The 19,501-nt window shown below is 48.0% G+C and overlaps 1 protein-coding gene across 9 annotated transcripts in view; it reads left to right on the top strand.

Moving 5' to 3' along the window:
- Positions 1 to 19,501, top strand: part of RPS6KA5 (ribosomal protein S6 kinase A5) — a 190,694-nt gene that overhangs the window by 120,522 nt on the left and 50,671 nt on the right. For all 9 annotated transcript variants that reach the window (XM_078853373.1, XM_078853372.1, XM_073349430.2 and 6 more), the window contains one exon: positions 2,579 to 2,729. In XM_078853373.1, the coding sequence (XP_078709499.1) occupies positions 2,579 to 2,729 (151 nt within the window). The remainder of the gene's footprint in view (positions 1 to 2,578; positions 2,730 to 19,501) is intronic.

The raw sequence follows: 19,501 nt of genomic DNA, 5'->3' as shown, positions 1-19,501 counted from the left end.
TGCCTCATTCAGATCCCAGGATCCACGTTCCTACTCCTTCCTCAACCACCTGTTTACCTTCTGGTCGGCATGGTCACAAATAACCTCAGACCATTGGGTGCTCAGTATATCATCTTTGGGCTACACCCTGCAGTTCTCAGCCACCCCCACTCTTACCCCATTCCTCTTCCATGAGGAACTCCTTGTTAAGGAGGTGGAAAACCTCCTGCAGCTGGGGGCAGCAGAGGTGGTCCTCAGTAAATGAGGGGAAAAGGGTTCTTCTCCCAATCTTTCCTAATTCCAAAAGGAAAAAGGGCCTAAGACCGATTTTGGACCTGCGATGCTTCAACAAATATTTCAAGAAGTTGAAGTTTTGCATGGTCTCCCTGGCATCCATCATCCACACCCTGGATCCAGGATACTGGCAGACACCCTCAGCTTGAAGGACGCATACCTTCATATCTCCATTTTCCAAGGGCACGGATGGTTCTCCATTTTGTGGTGGGCCAGTGCCATTTCCAATTCATGTGCTACCCTTTGGACTCTCATCGGCCCAAGAGTGTTCACAAAGTGCATGGCACCAGAGGCTGCTTACCTGAGGCATCAAGGTGTTCAGGTTTATCCGTACCTCAATGATTGGTTCATCAAGGTTGTAGGGAAGATCACGGGATCACGTGCAGGGGAACCTTGATCTGGTACGTTCCTCCTGTCTTGATCTGGGTCTGTTAATAAAAGAAATAGACTCTGATACTGGTGCAACGGCTATAATTTACAGGGGCGGTCCTCAACTCCACTTGGGCCAGAGTTTTCCTCCCAGATGCCCATTTCCGAGCAACGGCCAGCCTGATCTTGCATGTGAGGGCCAACACTCTTACCACCACTCACAAGTGCTCGAGATTTTTAGGCCACATGGCAGCCTGTACTTACATGGTACAGCACGCACGGCTCCATCTCAGACCCCCTGCAAGCATAGCTGGCATTGGTCTACATCCGCAACAGGATGAGCTAGACTGTGTGGTCAGGGTGCTGGACAACGTACTGTTGTCACTGAAATGGTGGTGGGTCCCTGGATCGGTGTTGGAGGGATTCCCCTTTGCGTTCCTCTCCCTGTCGGTGACCCTGATCTCTAATGCCTTAGACCTGGGGTGCGGAGCAAACCTGGGCAATCTTAGCATGCAAGGTTGTTAGTTGCGAGGTGATCGCTCCCTCTACTTAAACGTCAGAGAGCTCAGAGTGGTTCACTTGGTCTGCTAGGCTTTCCTGCCTCATCTGAGGGGCAGGGTGGTAAAGATCCTGATGGATAACACCAATGTGATGTTTTACATCAACAAACAAGGCAGAGCCCTGTCATCAGCCCTTTGCCAAGGAGCTCCCTCGGGGGGGGAACTTCTGTGTGTAGCATGCCATTTTTCTAGTGACCGAACACCTCCCCAGGGCCAAGAACGTGTTGGTAGATCACCTCAGCAAGACTTCATCTTGCCATGAGTGGTCACTCCATCCAGAGGTGGTCAGCGTGATCTTCCGGAGGTGGGGAACTCCCCAGGTGGACTGCCTGCATCCGGTTTTTCTACAAACAGGTGAAAGTGCCACCGCCGGCGATTGTAACTGCCCATTCAACCAAGGCACAGGCCTCATTGGCAACCTTCCTGGCCCAGGTGCTGATTCAAGATATCTGCAGGGCCACTACCTGGTTGGCCACCCACACGTTTACATCCCACTGTGCAATCACCCAGTAAACCCAGGACAGTGCTGGCTTCGGTAGAGAAGTGTTGGAAGCTCCATGCCCGTGAACTCTGAGCCCACCTCCCGGGATAATGCTTGTGAGTCACCTAGAATGGAACTGACATGAGCAAGCACTCGAGGAAGAAAAGACTGTTATCTACCTTTTGTAACTGTTGCTCTTCAAGATGTTTTGCTCATGTCCATTCCATTACCCACTCTCCTACACCTCTGTTGGATTTGCCTTAAAAGCCTAGGGCTGGCGGCACCTCATGTACTGGCACATGAGCATGGCACTCCAGAGGGCACCATAGCTGGCCTGACAGATACCACTAAGGCAAAAAATTCTGACAACTGTGCGTGTGGACACACACACACACTTAGAATGGAATGGACATGAGCAACACGTCTCAAAGAACAAATTACAAAAGGTAGGTAACTGGTTTTTTTTGTGCTGTAGTCCTTTCCTGGAAAACTTTTTGTCTCCAATTTGAGCCTATAATTGTCATTCCCCAGACATCCTCTTTTGTTTTAAAAGCAAGTTTAATCATTATTACTACTTTGGCCAGATGAGTTTTTGACTTGAAAGATGTCTTCACCAGTAATTTGATCAGGTAGTCCATCTGAGGAGTTTTATTGCATTCATTGGCTTTCATATTTCTTCCCAAGCTAGTTACTCCTAAGGTCATATTGTCCAGGTTAATGTATAGTGTATTGCACAGAGAACAAATGAAATAAGCTCACATACAAGAATACTGTATGTGAAAAGAGTGACAAGAATCTACATTTCTTATTGTAGAACTATCCAATGTATGCATAGCAGTTGTCTTTTGTTTTAATACCGTAATGAAATGTTAAGTAATTAACATTTTTTCTACAGGAGAATATTAAAAAGTGAACCTCCATATCCCCAAGAAATGAGTGCTTTAGCTAAAGATGTAATTCAGCGTCTTTTGGTGAAAGATCCCAAGAAAAGGCTGGGCTGTGGTCCAGGTGGTGCTGGTGAAATCAGACAACATCCCTTCTTCCAGGTGAAAGAAATAAAATTCTTCCTAAATTATTCTTCTGTCCCTTCACCTCCTTTGGAAATCTGAATCAAACCAGTTCCAATTTTTCTATCATGAGTCCTGATTCAGCAATATAGTGTAGCACCTGCATAACTTTAACTGTATGAATAGTTGCATTGAAGTCAAAAAGAGTGCTCATGTGCTTAAATGTATGCACATGCTGAAGTGCCTTATTGAATCAATACCTTTATGTTTACTTCAATTTTTTAAATACTATTGTTAAATAAAACAAAGGGACACAGCTTGCAGTGTTGTAAACTAATCAAATTTCTTTGCTCCTAATATCTTAAACTATTAAAAATGAAAGACTGTTTTAAATCATTTTACTTTTCACTATTTATGCTGTCTGTTTTTTACATTTTTCTTAGCTTGGATAATTGAAATGGAAACTGGATTAATACATTTTATATTTAGTCAGTTTCAGATTTCAGTGCATTTGTGTTTGGGTTGCAAATATTGAAAGAGAATGTGTTTGTGTAAAAACAGCTATACAGCTGTTTCCATTGGGATTAAAAAAACAAAAACCTGGAAACATTCCTTTTAATCTTAAACATAATAAAAAAATTATTTTTAGAAAATCTCAATTTTAAACCAAATTTGAATTGTCAGTTATTCCTTTAAAATTAACTATTCTTTTTAACAGGTTTCAGAGTAGCAGCCGTGTTAGTCTGTATTCGCAAAAAGAAAAGGAGTACTTGTGGCACCTTAGAGACTAACCAATTTATTTGAGCATAAGCTTTCGTGAGCTACAGCTCACTTCATCGGATGCATTCCTTTTTAAATAGGGATAAATTTTAGTGCTGAGGAAAATCAGGGACTAATGGCATAAGTTAGTTTGGGAAAGTATTATTTAAATTTTCCTTAAAAGCTCTATCTTGACTTTCAATACATCCAACATTACAGTCATTTAAAACATCCAGTTCCTTCTTATTCCTTTGAATTTCCTGTTTTCATACTGTGCAGGATAAAAAGGCACTGACAAATAATTTTATGAAATCATCTTCTGCTTTTCATTCTTCGGTGTTCGTGTTTGAAGATACAGTTTTCTGCTGAGAGTGTTGCATATTCCATTACACAAGTATTGAATGGAGCAGGACTTAACAGCAATTTTCTGTTAACAACTGCAATCATGGCCTCTAGTTCTGACAATATGTTTTCGTTCAAGAATTGTCAGGTATGAATCTGTCACAGATTTCTGTGTAAAAGTTAGTTGTTAAGTGTTGCCATAGGTAAGGAAAGACAAAACATTGAGTTTTTTTTTCTGATCTAACTTATATAATTGTGACTATTGTCTATTTCTTTTATTAGAAATGGAGAGAGAGTGATTTTAAAAAATGAAACACTATTTAGAATTTTGTGGCTTGTTTTCACTCATGTTATAGGAAACAGTTTGTGCCTAAACAGTAGGTATGTTATTTTAAGGAAATTAAGCATAAGTTAAAGCAAACCTTTTCTTCGTCTTTAAGCAATTGTACACAGATTCCATTTTTGGTATGCATACACTTCATGCACACAAGATCCCATCCTTTTTGAATAGGAGTGTCCTTTAGGGCTGTGCCTGTGTCCTGAGAGCCGTGTGACCACCAGGAGGGTATAAGGGATGGACCACAGCCTCAATTCCTTCCTGCCACTCATGGCTGTGAGACTGAACCCTATCGTGCCCATGTCTCTTCAACCTGCAAGAAATGTATTAGTTATTGTTGTTCTACTTCCTATTCAGCAGTTGTCAGCTCATCCATTTGTTCTTTTTTAAAAAAGAAAGAAATTTAGATAGAAGTTGCCTGTCGAAACATTGATAGGGTTTCTGTCCCCTCCCTTTTCTCCCTCCCCCCACGCTCATTACAGGGTTACATTCCCATCCCCACCCCATACCTGAGGCCAAAATGACCAAAGACTGATGTCCAGGAATCAAGATCTGCCCCTCCTGTGTGACAGCAATGCTCATCAGCTATGGTCATGCAAACTGCCTTCCATACTTAGTTGAGGGGCAGCTGTCTGAATGTTGTTTGGTGTGCAAGACTTTCTCAGATTGCGCCCTGAAAGCTAGATATGGCAGATGAAGATACATCTCCTTGAGACTGTGACGAAATGTTGTAATACCCAGGCAAGCCTGCTGTGAGACCACATCCTCGTGGCCATTCTCACTTCTCTAGTGCCCCTGGGAGCATTGCTGGACCCAGGCAAACTCTCTGACCAGGCAAACTCACATCCTCCTGGCCAGTCCTACTCCTCCAGTGCTCCTATGAGCCTTAATGTCACACTGAGCTTGAAGGACACTTACAAATCTTGCTTTTCAGCAGATTCAGCTTTGACACAGGATAGGCAACAAGGAGCTCCATGATAGAGACCAGGGAAAGTGCTGATCTCCCTCCTCATCTAAGAGGAAGAAGTCCTCTCCTTAGGTTTCAACTCATCAGAGGCTTAAGACTGAATCTTGCCTAAGTGCAAAGGCAAAAACAGCACCAATGGTCGCTTCCCAGAATAAGCATTGCACTTTCCCCAGTACCACTCAAGCAGCTGACCCTGCACTGGCACTGTTCAGCAGTACTAGACAACCTGGCACCAAGGAAACGGATGCCAAAATGGGGATACCAAGCAAGCCCGCTGACATGGGGGCACAAAAGGGGCAATTGCCCAGGGGCCCGGGTGATTTTAAAGGTCCTGGGGGCCGCTGCCATGAGCCCCGTGTCCTTTTAAATCGCCCGGGTGGGACCCAGAGCTCCTAGGCACGCGCGCACGTGTGCCTGCTCCAAGCCCCCGCTCCGAGGCCCGTGGGCTGGCGCGATTGGCCAGCATGGGCAGACCCCCTCCCCTTCCCTCCCCCCCCAGGGATGGCTCTGGCCCTGGGGCCTGGAATTTCTGTCGGTGGGCCTGATACCAAGCATCACAATGCTGAAGAAATCAAGTGAGAGTTCTTTACCAGCACACATGGGCTCATTAGCACTGATGTACTTGTTTGCACCGGCAAACTTGGTGGTGAGACTAGTAGCGGAGTCCCTGATCTTAGACAGACTCTGAGAGGACAGGTCCATCTCACAGTCTGTAAAAACCAGCCATAGACCTAATCATACAGGACTCACTTGGAGGGCTATTCCTCACCTATTGAAGAAGACGTTGCCTTTTCACCTTTCTCAGGTGATTGCAGCAGACCATCTTTACCAGAATACAACCCACCCTTCCAAAGATGGCTCAGTGGGACATGGACAGTCAGTCCAGGGAAGAGTCCATAAGAGGCAATCGCATGTTGCCAGGCTCCTCTAGAGAACCACCAAGCTGGTGTCCATCCATTATAAGTAGCATCAGTGACGCACTTGGTCAACTTCTTGAGAAAGGACTATTCTCAGTAAGTGCCCAATCAAGAAACACTTAACTGACAATGGACTTTGGGAGATGCCAGTCCACATCTGAGCTTTCCTGGGAACGTTCAAACTAATATGTAAACAATGGCATTAGCCTGCAAAAAGGTGAATCATTGCTGGAAATGTGACTTGCCCAGGTGGCTACAAACTCCATCTTGTTGCTGTGACTTTGCACAGAAGAACAAATGGTTTCCGCCCACAAGAGAGAGAATATAAAAGGCCCTGGAAGCCTCTCCATTTTGTCTTCAGCTGGCTCAAGAGATGAACTCTCCACCCCAAAGAGATGCCTGAAAGAAACTGGAACAAAGATTTGTAACTACAGGCATATGCGTGATTGCTGTACCCAGGCCATAAGCCACAACCTTGGTCTGAAGAGGATTGAGCCCAGACTAGGAGGGAGTCTAGTCTGTGAAAGAAGCTTATTGGGACATCTCTGAGGGTGACATTTACCTATATTCAGTTTCATACTGTATTAGGCTTAGACTTGTGTGTTTTGTTTTATTTTGCTTGGTAACTTACTTTGTTCCATCTGTTATTACTTGGAACCACTTAAATCCTACTTTTTATATTTAATAAAATCACTTTTGCTTATTAATTAACCCAGAGTAAGTAATTGCTCCCCCAGGTATTAAACAGCTGTGCATATCTCTCTATCAGTGTTATGGAGGGTAGATAATTTATGAGTTTACCCTGTATAAGCTTTATACAGAATAAAATGGATTCATTTGGGGGTTTAGGCTCCCAGAAAGACTGAATACTGGGTGCTGGGAACATCCCTGTTAACTGAGAAGCCTCTGGGCTAAGTGAATCTTAGTTTCTGTACACTGCAGGGGGGCATGGCCCAACCTCTTGGTTTGTGCTGTAGCTGACTGAAATGTGTAACTCAGCAAGATGGGAGTCGAGGGAAGCCTTCTCTGGCAGGGGGGTTTGTTCTCAGTGGTATCCCAACACATCTAGTTGACAGTCTTGAGGGAGTTTCTGTGACTGAACTTATCACAGATACCTCTTGTGGAGAACTAGTATTTCACACTTGGTAATGCATCTCTCTTTACTGGGGAGGTTTAGAGTTTCAGAGCAAACGTTTGAATACTACTTTTATAACATGGGCTATAGCTATTATAAGTTGGATTAGTGCATGCAGCAACTCACAAGCATTTCATAAAGTCTAAACACATTTTTATAAATCTAATACTTATTTTAACTCTACTAACACACAGGGTGAGCCAGACTGGTTTCCAGCTATATATGTGTCAGTGTACACTTGAGCCCTAGGGGCTTTTGCATGAGCTGGTACCTGATCTCCCAGTGTCACACCTTGAGCATTCAGAGGGAAGGCTTCTACTCCCATTATTACTTGATCACAATGAAGAGATGTTGGTGGAGACCCATTCTAGACCTTCAATGTCTCAATGCCTTCATTTGTCATTTCAAGTTCAGGATGGTCACCTAGTCTCTATCATCCCCTCACTGGATCCTATGGACTTGTTCATGTCCTTTGGCCTGCATGATGCCTACTTCCACAGCTCAATACTCCTAGCGCACAGAAAATTTCTGCAATTATTGGTAGGGACATCCCAGAGTGGATTGATTTAAATCAGCTATTTCAATCACTAAATAAAAAGCCTTGATTTAAATAACCTATTTTTCTTCTTCAAGAGATGTCCCTGTGGGTGCTCCACTCCAGGTGTTGGTGTGTCCCTGCGCCTTCGCTTGGAGATTTTGGCAGCAGTATTTGTACCAGTCGTGCATGTACAGAGTCTGCCCCATGCGCTGAGTGTGCCTTAATAGTACATGTGCGCCACTGGTCTCCTCAGTTCCTTCTCTACCGTCCCTGGCCTGAGTCAGAGCTCAGCAGACTCATTAGAGAATTTCTTCTCTCCCTTGTTCAACTTTTTTCCCCTCTTAGCTTACCAGTAATAGAATATCAGGGTTGGAAGGGACCTCAGGAGGTCCTCTACTCCAACCCCCTGCTCAAAGCAGGACCAATCCCCAATTTTTGCCCCAGATCCCTAAATGGTCCCCTCAAGGATTGAACTCACAAGCCTGGGTTTAGCAGGCCAATTCTCAAACCACTGAACGATCACTCCCCCCCAAGAGTCTTTCCTCTTGTCTGGGGAGAACACACACAAAGGGACAAGCTGCATGTCCCTGGTGAATATGTAGCCTGCGTAGAGCCCTATTCAACAGCTCTCTGTGGTAGATTAACTTGGAGTGAGAATGTCTCTGCAGGTGGGATGAACAGTGTTCTTATAGATTCATAGATACTAAGGTCAGAAGGGACCATTATGATCATCTAGTCCGACCTCCTGCACAATGCAGGCCACAGAATCTCACCCACCCACTCCTGCGAAAAACCTCTCACCTATGTCTGAGCTATTGAAATCCTCAGATCGTGGTTTAAAGACTTCAAGGAGCAGAGAATCCTCCAGCAAGTGACCCTTGCCCCATGCTACGGAGGAAGGCGAAAAACCTCCAGGGCCTCTTCCAATCTTCCCTGGAGGAAAATACCTTCCCGACCCCAAATATGGCGATCAGCTAAACCCTGAGCATATGGGCAAGATTCACCAGCCAGATACCCAGGAAAGAATTTTCTGTAGTAATTCAGATCCCACCCCATCTAACATTCCATCACAGGCCATTGGGCCTATTTACCATGAATATTTAAAGATCAATTAATTACCAAAATCATGTTATCCCTTATACCATCTCCTCCATAAACTTATCGAGTTTAATCTTAAAGCCAGATAGGTCTTTTGCCCCCACTGCTTCCCTTGGAATGCTATTCCAAAACTTAATAGCTAGATACCCTTTTCCCCCAAAAAACAGCAACAACAAAAAAACGTGTTTGTTCCTGTCAGCGCAGCTGCTTCTGACATGCTTGGCTCTCCAGATTTTAAGCGCTGCTCTAACTGTAGTGATGCCATCCCTCTTTGTGATGGCCACTCTAAATGTATTAAATGTTTGGGGGAGTCCCACATCCCCCCAAAATGTGCCCACTGCAGCAAGTTGAAATCCAGGGCACGCAAAGACAGGAAGCTGCGGTTAAAACTGCTCCTGCTGCAAAAATCTCTCGGACCAGCCTCAGACCCAGGCTCCGACCACACTGTACACTGCAGCCCCCCCCCCCCCCACTTCAAAGATACAAAAGAAAACTTCAAAAAACCATCACTCTCTCTCACCCGCAAAGGGTATTCACAGGTACAAGACTCCTCTGGGTGCTGCTTCCCTCCCTGCGTTCCCCCGGCTGAGTATCTTTGATGCGCTGGGCTCCTCTGGTTGTATTGGAAAACCTGGGAAGTGGGCGGGCGCAAGCCTGCCCACTGCTAAAGGCCCCTCCCCCAGCCTAGCAGGAGGGACCACTGGATCCAGGGACCAACTGATTACGGGGGACAACTAATGAAAAACAGGGATCGGAGTGAAGGTCAGAGGTTCAAAACGAGGATACCGGATGGGGACACCGAGCAGAGAACCCCGGACAGCGCCCACTGCTCCTCAAAGTTGTCAAGAGAGCCAGCGGCCGCTGCCCAGTGGAACTCTGCCCGAATGCATGAAACTAGGGAGGAACAGAAATAGGCCCCGCAGTCACAGAGCACCCCCTCGTCCAACAGCCTCCTCCTGATATTATAGATGGAGACTTTGGCCAGAGCCAAGAGGAGGTTGACGAGGAGGTCTTGCGACTTCGTGGGGCCACGGATAGGGTGTGCAAAGAGGAACAAGTGTGGGGAAAGGTGCAGCCAGAACCTCAACAAGAGGTTCTGGAGGAGCCGGAATAGGGGCTGCAACCTGGCGCATTGGAGATAGGCGTGCGCCAGGTTCTCCCTCACTCCGCAAAAGGGACAGGCCTCCGGTATAGGGGTGAACCGTGCCAGGTGCATGCCCGTGCTCATGGCTCCACGAGGGAGCCACCAACTAATGTCCCTCTGGGCTCCTCTGGTGCTGCGCGAAACGTGCCTGCGGCTGCGGTGGTTGCACTAACCTCCGGTGCCGAGGCTTCAGGCTTCCAGTTCCCTGCCTCTCACATGGCACCATTCGGCACCACAATGGAAACAGTACCAACGCATACTAGTCTGCCTGACCCCCTCCAGGCTCCTCTCGCTCTCCCAGCACCGTCAGCCTTTGAGCTTGCTGCAGTGACAGAATGCTCAGGACAGGGGTGGCAGGTTTGTATAATTTTTGGTGGTACCCAGAACCCGCACATGCCCAAGGCTCTGGGAGGGAGTTTGAGTGGGGGAGGAGGTCTGGGGTGCAGGCCCTAGGCTGGGGCAGGGGATTGGGGTGCAGGGTGCAGGCTCTGGGAGGGGGTGCAGGGGTGAGAGCTGTGACTTCAGATGAGGGGTTGCGGTGTGGGAGGGGCTCAGGGTGAGAGTAGGAGTGTGGGGGGTGAGGACTTTGTCTGGGGCTTGGGGGTGTGGGTTGTTTGAGAGGATCAGGGCTGGGGCGGAGGGTTGGAATGCAGGGGGATGAGGGCTCTGGCTGGGACTGGGGATAAGGTGTTTAGGGTGTTGGAGGGGCTCAGGGCTAGGGTTGAGGGTGTGTGTGGGGGGGGTGAAAGCTCTGGCTGGGGGTGTGTGGGCTTGGGGGGGCAAGGCTGGGGATGAGTTTGGGGTGCAGGCAGGCTGCTCCGGGACATGGGCCAGAGAGGAGGACTACCCCCAGCCCTTTCCCTGCTGGCAGCAGCGAGCTCTGGGGGAGGAGCCCCCCCTTTCCTGCCCCCCCCAGCAGTACACTCACCCCCACCACTGTCACTGCATGTGCTCCTAGGGCCTCTCTCAGGTCCAGGAATCTCCCTTGCCTCCCCCATGGGGGGTGCTGGGGGGTGCTGTGTGTGCCTCCTCCCCTGCTGTTGCCCCTGACTGTAGCCTTAGTGGGGGTGAGGGATGGGGCTGCCTCCTTGCCGAGCATGGGACAAGTGACTGTGGGGGGGGCCCTGTGCTGGTGCTGAGTCCCGCCGGAAAAGGGAATGGTCTGAGGTGGAAGGGCAGGCTCAGAATCAGTCTGCCCTTGCAGTCGAGATGGGGGGCACTAGGCCCCTGCGGCAGCAGTTGCTGCAGGGAGGCAGCATGGAGCTGCATGGCAGAGGCAGGGATGCTCTGCTCCTGTGCATGGGGGCCGCAAGGGGAGACCGGGGGGACACTCGTAGGAGGCGCAGGGGGGTGGCAGGTGGGGCTGAGGGGGACACCCAGCTCCAAATATTGGTGGAGTTGGGCCCCTGGGCTCTGAATATTGCTGGTGTCAAGGCACCACGTGGAGATACAACTCGCTGCGTATGGCTCAGGACACCGTTGCAGAGGAATCGCTCCTCACAAGAAATTCTTCTCACTCAGCCCTCCCCTCAGAGAGGCACTGCAGGACCGCAGTTCACACACTCAAGGGACCTCCTGGTGTCACCTATCTTGCAGTCACCCCTACTTCTCAGGCAAGGTCCACAGCTTTTCTCCGGGCTGCAGGGAGAATTTTCACCTTATCGGATCTCCCATCCACAGTACCCAATCAAGAGAGGTCATAGAAAAGCTGCCTTGTCCTACTGTGAGGGTCCTGCCCCATGGTGCTTGAACCCTTGGATGGCACCGTCCATGCCCTTCCCACCACAGTGGCAATATTGGGCTCCATGGGCTCCTTATATTTGGGACCACACTCGTTATACCGATGCAACCAGGCGTGAGACCTGCTCGGTACCACCAGCTGACGACCCTGCCACTGACTCCAGATACCAGGCAGCCCTGTCACAACAGCAAGAGCAAACACGGCCTGCCTCTAACCTGGTAGAACCAGTTGTTCCGCCTGATGAAAGCATTGCTTCCTCTTCCCACAATGTCTTCGGACGACTTCTCAAAATTTCAAGACCTGATTAAAAGAGTTGCCAATGAGCTACGAATTAACCTGTAGGAAGTCTCTGAACAGCAAGCAGTATGAGCTAACCGACATTCTGCAGCCCTCTTCTTCTTCTTCTAGAATTGCATTACCTATCAACGCAGCCCTTTTAGAACCTGCCAAAGCCATTTGGCAAACTCCGGCTGCAAGCCTACCTACCTGTAAGCGAGTGGACTGGAAGTACTTTTTTCCTTCCAAGGGCTCGGAATTCCTTTTTACTCACCCAGTGCCAAACTCGCTGGTAGTAGATGCAGTTAACCAAAAGAATGAACACCAGATTCCCCACTCCAGCCCTTCCGACAAGGACAGTAAGCGATTAGATCTGCTCGGACATAAGGTATATGCTTCTTCCATGTTGCAATTTCTCATTGCTAATTATACAGTCATTCTAGCAAAATATGACCACCAAAATTACAATAAATTCATGGACTTTATTGATCACATTCCAGAAGAAAAGAAACAACAATTTACAGCCATAGTTTCCGAGGGACAAAGCATCTCCTGCACTGCTCTTCAAACTGCCCTTGATGTGGCCAATAGTGCGGCATGGTCCACTGCCACTGCAGTCGTGATGCGCCGAGAGTCATGGCTCTTGTCCTCTTCCTTTCCCTGGGAGGTCCAGAGTACCATTGACGATCTCACCTTCGATGGTGACAAACTGGTCGCCTCCACCACAAATGACATACTCCTCTCCATTAAGGACTCGAGGGCAACTCTCTGGTCTCTAGGAATTCAAACCCCTATGACCAGAAGGCGACAACATAAATACCAGCCTTACCAGCAACCACGCTACCCCACAAACACCTAGCAATTCCATAGCTCTCACGAACAACAGCAACGCTAGAGACCCAGATACCAACACCGCCGTCCCAACTCCTTGGCAGTGTCTTGACCCCCTCCAACCAATAAGCAAATCTGAAGCCTTGGTCGAGGGTATAGGAAAACAATATTCCCACTTCAGCGCTTACACTGCCTGCCCCTGTTTTTGGTCATTGCTTATGCCCATTCTCCCATCAATGGCGAAATATTACCACTGACCAGTGGGCTTTAGAGGTCGTCACAGTTGGCTATTTTATCCCTTTCCTATCCTTGCCTCCTACCCATCCACCCTCTCCGTTCCTCTTCAGGGACCCCTCTCAGGAGCAACTGCTCCTCCAAGAAGTACAACATCTCCTTCAATTGGGGGCACTGGAAATCGTGCCCGAACAACACAGAGGGAGCGGTTTCTATTCCCATTACTTCTTAACAGAAAAGAAAATCGGGGGATGGCGACCAATCCTCAACCTCAGGTGGCTAAACAAATTTATCGAAAAGCAAAAGTCAAAATGGTTACCCTTACCACCATAACCCCAGCTCTGAAACAGGGCAATTGGTTTTCAGCCCTCCTCCTACAGGACACCTATTTTCATGTGACTATTCACCCAGCCCACAGACATTTTCTTCGTTTTACCCTTGGTTTGACACATTTTCAATACAGAGTGTTGCCCTTTGACCTATCTACCGTCCCCGAGTTTTCTCCAAACAGGGTTATAATATTTCCTTACCTTGACGATTGTCTCCTCAAAGCCTCTATGCTCGACGAAGCTCTTCGATGTATGTAGCTTACCATCACTTGCTTCCTTTCCCTTGGCCTACAAATAAACAAAAACAAACCCACCTTATCTCCTACCCAACAACTGGAGTTCATAGGAGTGCACCTCGATTCCCGAACAGGAATAGCGTCTCCCGCTCAATCGTTTCAACAGCATAAAACTCCTGGTTAAAAAACTTCACAACAGTCCCTAGGTCCCTGCACAAGACTGCCTGCAACTATTAGGCCACATGGCCTTGTGTACTTTCGTGGTCAAAAATGTACGCCTGTACATGAGGTGCTTCCAAGCTTGGTTGGCCACGGTTTACAGACCGAACGTACATGCTCTAAACAAGCCTCTATCCATACCCTTCAGAGTCAAAGACTCCCTCTGATGGTGGACAGTTCCCTCCAACCTCTGCTCAGGAGTCCCTTTTCTCCAGGACTCCCCATCACTCATAATGACTAACGATGCATCCCTCACAGGATAGGGAGCACACATGTCCCACCACACAGCCCAGGGGCTGTGGTCTTCCATCGAAGCCTCCCTACACCTAAATGTCCTAGAACTGCAAGCCATACGCAATGCCTGCCGTCACTTCCTCCCATTCATTTGGAACCAACATGTTCGGATAATGACAGACAACATCGCATGCATGTTCTATGTCAACATGCAGCCAGGGGCTCTGTCTCACTCTCTTTGCACAGAAGCCATGAAGCTCTGGAATTGGTGCTTCACGAACAACATCCGGATATCAGCCGCCTATCTTCCCGGGGCCCTGAATACTGTCGTAGAAGAACTAAGGAGATGTTTTCCCTGGGATCACGAACAGGAGATAAACGACACAATCATACGCAATATATTCCATGTTTGGGGCTATCCAACCCTGGACGTCTTCGCGACTGCGAAGAACAAGAAATGCCCCAAATTTTGCTTCAGAACTGGATTGGGCAAACGTTCCATAGGAGATGCACTCCTGATCTCATGGGCTCAAAACTTAATGTATGCTTTTCCCCTGACACTGGTTCTCCACAGAGTTCTGACAAAGAATTGAATAGATTGTGCCATGGTAATTTTGATTGCCCCATCCTGGCCCAGACTGCCATGGTATCCGTTCCTCACCAGAATGTCAGTTCGTCCGCCAATTTCATTGCCTCTCACTCCAAACCTCTTATCGCAGCAACACTGCCAATTTCTTCACCCCAACCTATCCATGCTTCACCTCAAAGCTTGGTTCCTCCATGGTTCTCACAAAGCGAACTAGCATGCTCTGAACAGGTTCAAAGAGTACTCTTACATAGCAGAATACAATCTCCTCGCATCACATACCTCCAGAAGTGGAAATGGTTCACACAGTGGTTCTCGAACAACCGAATTCTTTCCACTTCCGCACCTCTTCCAGCCATACTTCCTTACCTACTACACCTGGAGCAATCCGGCCTTTTTTTCAGCTCCATCAAAATTCACGTAGCTGCTATTAAACCTTTCACAACAAGATCAACAGTACTTCTGGTTTGCTCATCCAATCACCAAGTGCTTTCTTAAAGGGCTCCCATCCCTATACCCAAATATTAAACCTGCTACTCCTCCGTGGGACCTTCACTTAGTATTATCCTGCTTAACTCAACAACCATTTGAGCCCCTAGCCACTTGTTCCCTCTTACAGCTCTCTATGAAAACAGCATTCTTAGTGGCAATCACCTCTGCCAGACTTGCAGGAGAAATAGCAGCTCTCAGGGCGGACCCACCTTACAGGATATTTTTTATCATGGACAAGAGGACAACGTTACCCTCTGACTACACCCCAAATTTTTTCCAAAGATATATTCGTCATTCCACATTAACAAACCTATACACCTACCAACCTTCTTTCCTAAACCACATGCAAACTTCTTCGAATCCACAGTGCATACACTGGATGTACGGAGGGCTTTGTCCTTTTATTTGGATAGAACCAGACCCTTTAGGAGCTCTTCCAGACTCTTTGTCTCCATTGCAGAACGATCCAAGGGGACACTTATTTCCACCCAGAGACTTTCCAATTGGATCTCTGCTTGTATCCACATGTGCTATCAATTAAAGGAGACAGTTCCGCCAGCTTGCATCAGGACTCACTCCACTAGGTCTATAGCTACCTCCGTGGCTTTTCTATGCAGAGTTCATCTGGCTGACATCTATAAAGCGGCCACTTGGACTTCCGAACACACATTTGTTAAGTATTATGCCCTTACTCAAGGCTCTCTCACTGATACATGATTGGGCAGAGCTGTATTATCTACCACATTCATTTATCTGCAGATGCAGCAGGTAAACAAACCGGCCCGGCCTGCCAGGGTCTTTCCCTGCACAAGCAGCAGAACAAGTTTGGGAACCGCTGATCTGGGGCAATGGTTTTTAAACTTTTTTCTGACGACCTAGTTGAAGAAAATTGTTGATGCCTGCGACTCGATGGAGCTGGGGATGAGGGCTTTGGGGTGTGGGGGGGGGCTTGGGCAGAGGGTTAGGGTGCAGGGGTGAAGGCTGAGGGGTGGGACCCAGAATGAGGGGTTCAGGGTGTGGGAGGGGGCTCTCGGCTTGGGGAGGGGGTTGGGGTGCGGAGGCAGTCAGGGCTTTGGGCTGGGGTGCAAGCTCAGGGTGGGGCTGGGGATGAGGGGTTTGGAGTGCAGGAGGAGCTCCGGATTTGGGGTAGGGCTCAGGGCTGGGGCAGGGGATTGGGGCGTGCGGTTGGAGCACTGGTTTACCTCAGGCCGCTCTTGGTCAGCAGTGCAGCGGGGGTGCTAAGGCAGGCTTGTTACTTGTCCTGGCACCACGGACTGCGCTGTGCCTCAGAAGCAGCCAGCAGCAGGACCGACTCCCAGGCGGAGGCACGCAAGCCGGTGCTCAAGGCAGGGGTAGCGTGCAGAGCTCCAGGGCTCCCCCCACATAAGAGCCAGACCTGCTGGCCACTTCTGGCACGCAGTGCGGTGTCGGAATAGGTAGGGATTAGCCTGCCTTAGCCCGGCAGCACCACGAACGGGACTTTTAACATGCGGTTGGTGGTGCTGACCAAAGCCGCCGCAACCCAGTGCCTTACATTCTGCGACCCAGAGTTTGAAAACCACTGATCTAGGGTGAGGTTTGCCAAGTCACTTGCAAGAGTCTTGGTATTTGTGATGATGCGCAAATGAAAGCAAATCTTCTATTGCCGAGTCCCTTATGGAGATCACTGTGTCATAACTCTCCATAAGACATGGAGCTCAACAAGTGTGGTGAAGAAGAGCAGTGGTGAGGAAGTTTTGTCAGAGATTATTTTGACCAGGGGAGAAGGTGGGAAACAGATCATGTATATAAAACAAATTATGCATCCAGTTATGTTTAATCATTAATTCAAAGCAGACTATTGTGAATGAACTAAAGTTGCTGCTATCTATTGGCTATTCACTGAAATGATTATGGTGAGTCTCATTCTAGATTCTGGTGGGTAATCATCCACAGAACCATCTTCTCAGAAGGCATAAGTTACCCTGGTGTAATCTTTTACTATTATTCCCTTCTCTCCTCTATCTGTACCCTACATATCTTGTATCTTGTGAAAGTGTATCCATTGTCGTTTTTCATATACCTCAAATCTGCTCTTTTTTCACTATTCTCACCATTAAAATCTTTATCTGCTGTCATCTCCAGTTTTAGTTACTATATGTTTCTGTTGCCTGATCTCTTATCCTCCCCCATCTGTCCAAACTGAAACTTTGAAAGTCATTGTCCTACTACCACTGCTTTGCACGTTATAAGAACATAGTAAATTATGTGTGGTTTCATTCTATCGCATTCCTTATCTGTGTATTTTATTATATTTATTATTATTTATTGTGAGCAAATCCTGTTCAGAATATAGTGTGGGTGTACAAAGTTGACTTCTTTTTTTCTGTTTCACAGCTTCTCTCCTCATTCATTACTAATGGGCTAATGCCCCCCCAACCCTGGAATTTGGAGGTGGTCCATGGTTGTTGCTGGAGACTCCATAACTAAACTCCATCCTTCAGCTTATCAGGCCACCAGATTTTCTGCGTCCAGCAGTAGAACAAATTGGCAGTTCCGCTTTTCACAACCATTTTTGTTTTCAGACCTTTTGTTTTATTCATTTTCATGCAGTTGCAATTTATAATCATTTTCCTCCTCCTCATCTGGACTGGGTAAATAGCAGCATGGTGGTTTCAATCACTTAGATCTGCAGCTGCAGCAGCTCCCTCCTGGACTCCTCTGCCCCCTCTCAGGCATAGTAGAGCTATCCTGCAAACACCTAGCTTAAATATAAGCAGTGTTCCCCTAGCGAGGCAGGATTTACGGGCTCTACAGAGAATGAATTATGCCCTGTCTGTTCCTATCCAGCTGGGGCTCACGATCAGACCAGTATGTCTGGTCCCCACCCTTCCCCAAGGAACCAGGACTCCAATGCAGAAGAGCTCAGTCGGAATTCCTGGGCTTTTGTGAAGAGAGTCTAAGGATGAGAAGGAAACTAGTCAGCCAGCTCTGCGGGGTAAGTCCTGCAACAGACCTAGACTGGCGGGGAAACCCCCTGAAAAGATCCATAGTCCTCCTCCTGCTGCCTCCTTATCACCGCCACAAGATACTGAAGTGGATCTCTAGCTTCCTGTGGAAAGAAACAGGGCTTCTACACAGCTCCCATACCTTCCACTATGAATCAGAGAATTCTCATGATACGGGGGGTGGGGGTGAGTCTTGCAAGCCTCAGAGCCTTGCAAGCCTCTGAATCCTAAAAAGGCAAAAGCAAGCGTGTCCTTCAAAAAGTAGTGATTACTATTGTTAAGGAACAAGTGTAGTGAAAATCAGGGGTTAAACTTTTTGTCCTGTGCCTTCTCCCCCCAAGCGAGTGCTTCCTGTGGCTTTTCTCCCACGCAGGGGTTCTCCCAGTTGGCAGCTGGTATCAAGCAGAGTACCCCAGGGGTCGGTCCTGGGTCCAGTTTTGTTCAACATCTTCATTAATGATCTTGATGATGGGATGGATTGCACCCTCAGCAAGTTCATGGATGACACTAAGCTGGGGGGAGAGGTAGGTAGCTGGAGGGTAGGGATAGGGTCCCTTACAGTGGACGAGAAGCTGGATATGAGTTAACAGTGTGCCCTTGTTGCCAAAAAGGGAACAGCATATTGGGCTGCATTAGTAGGAGCATTGCTAGCAGATCGAGGGAAGTGAGTATTCCTCTCTTTTAGGCCACATCTGGAGTATTGCGTCCAGTTTTGGTTCTCTTCCCTGCCCCCCCCCCCCCCCCCACACACACACAGAAGGGATGTGGACAAATTGGAGAGAGTCCAGTAGAGGGCAACGAAAATTATTAGGGAGCTGGAGCACATGACTTCTGAGGAGAGGCTGAGGGAACTGGGCTTATTCAGTCTGCGGAAGGGAAGAGTGAGGGGAGATTTGATAGCAGCCTTCAACTACCTGAAGGGGGATTCCAAAGAGGATGGAGCTAGGCTGTTTTCAGTGGTGGCAGATGACAGAAGAAAAAGCAATGGTCTCAAATTGCAGTGGGGGAGATCTAGGTTGGATATTAGGAAAAAAAAATTCACTAGGAGTTTGGTGAAGCACTGGAATGGGTTACCTAGGGAGGTGGTAGAATCTCCATCCTTAGAGGTTTTTAAGGCCTGCTTGACAAAGCCCTGGCTGGGATGATTTGGTTGGTCCTGCTTTGAGCAGGGGGTTGGACTAGATGACCTCCTGAAGTCTCTTCCAACCCTAATCTTCTATGATTCATAGTTAGGGCCCTACCAAATTCACGGCCATGAAAAATGTTTCATGAAACTCTCCCCCCCCAACCCCCTGGCTGAAATCTGGTCTTTTCTGTGCCTTTACCCTACACTATACAGATTTCAGAGGGAGACCAGCATTTCTCAGATTGGAAATCCTGACCCAAAAGGGAGTTGCAGTGGGCGTTGC

This window comes from Lepidochelys kempii, chromosome 6 (genome assembly GCF_965140285.1).
Source record: "Lepidochelys kempii isolate rLepKem1 chromosome 6, rLepKem1.hap1, whole genome shotgun sequence".
In the NCBI taxonomy this organism is placed as follows: domain Eukaryota; kingdom Metazoa; phylum Chordata; order Testudines; family Cheloniidae; genus Lepidochelys; species Lepidochelys kempii.
The sequence above is the reverse complement of the archived record's forward strand: the minus strand, read 5'-3'. Positions and strand labels throughout refer to the sequence as shown.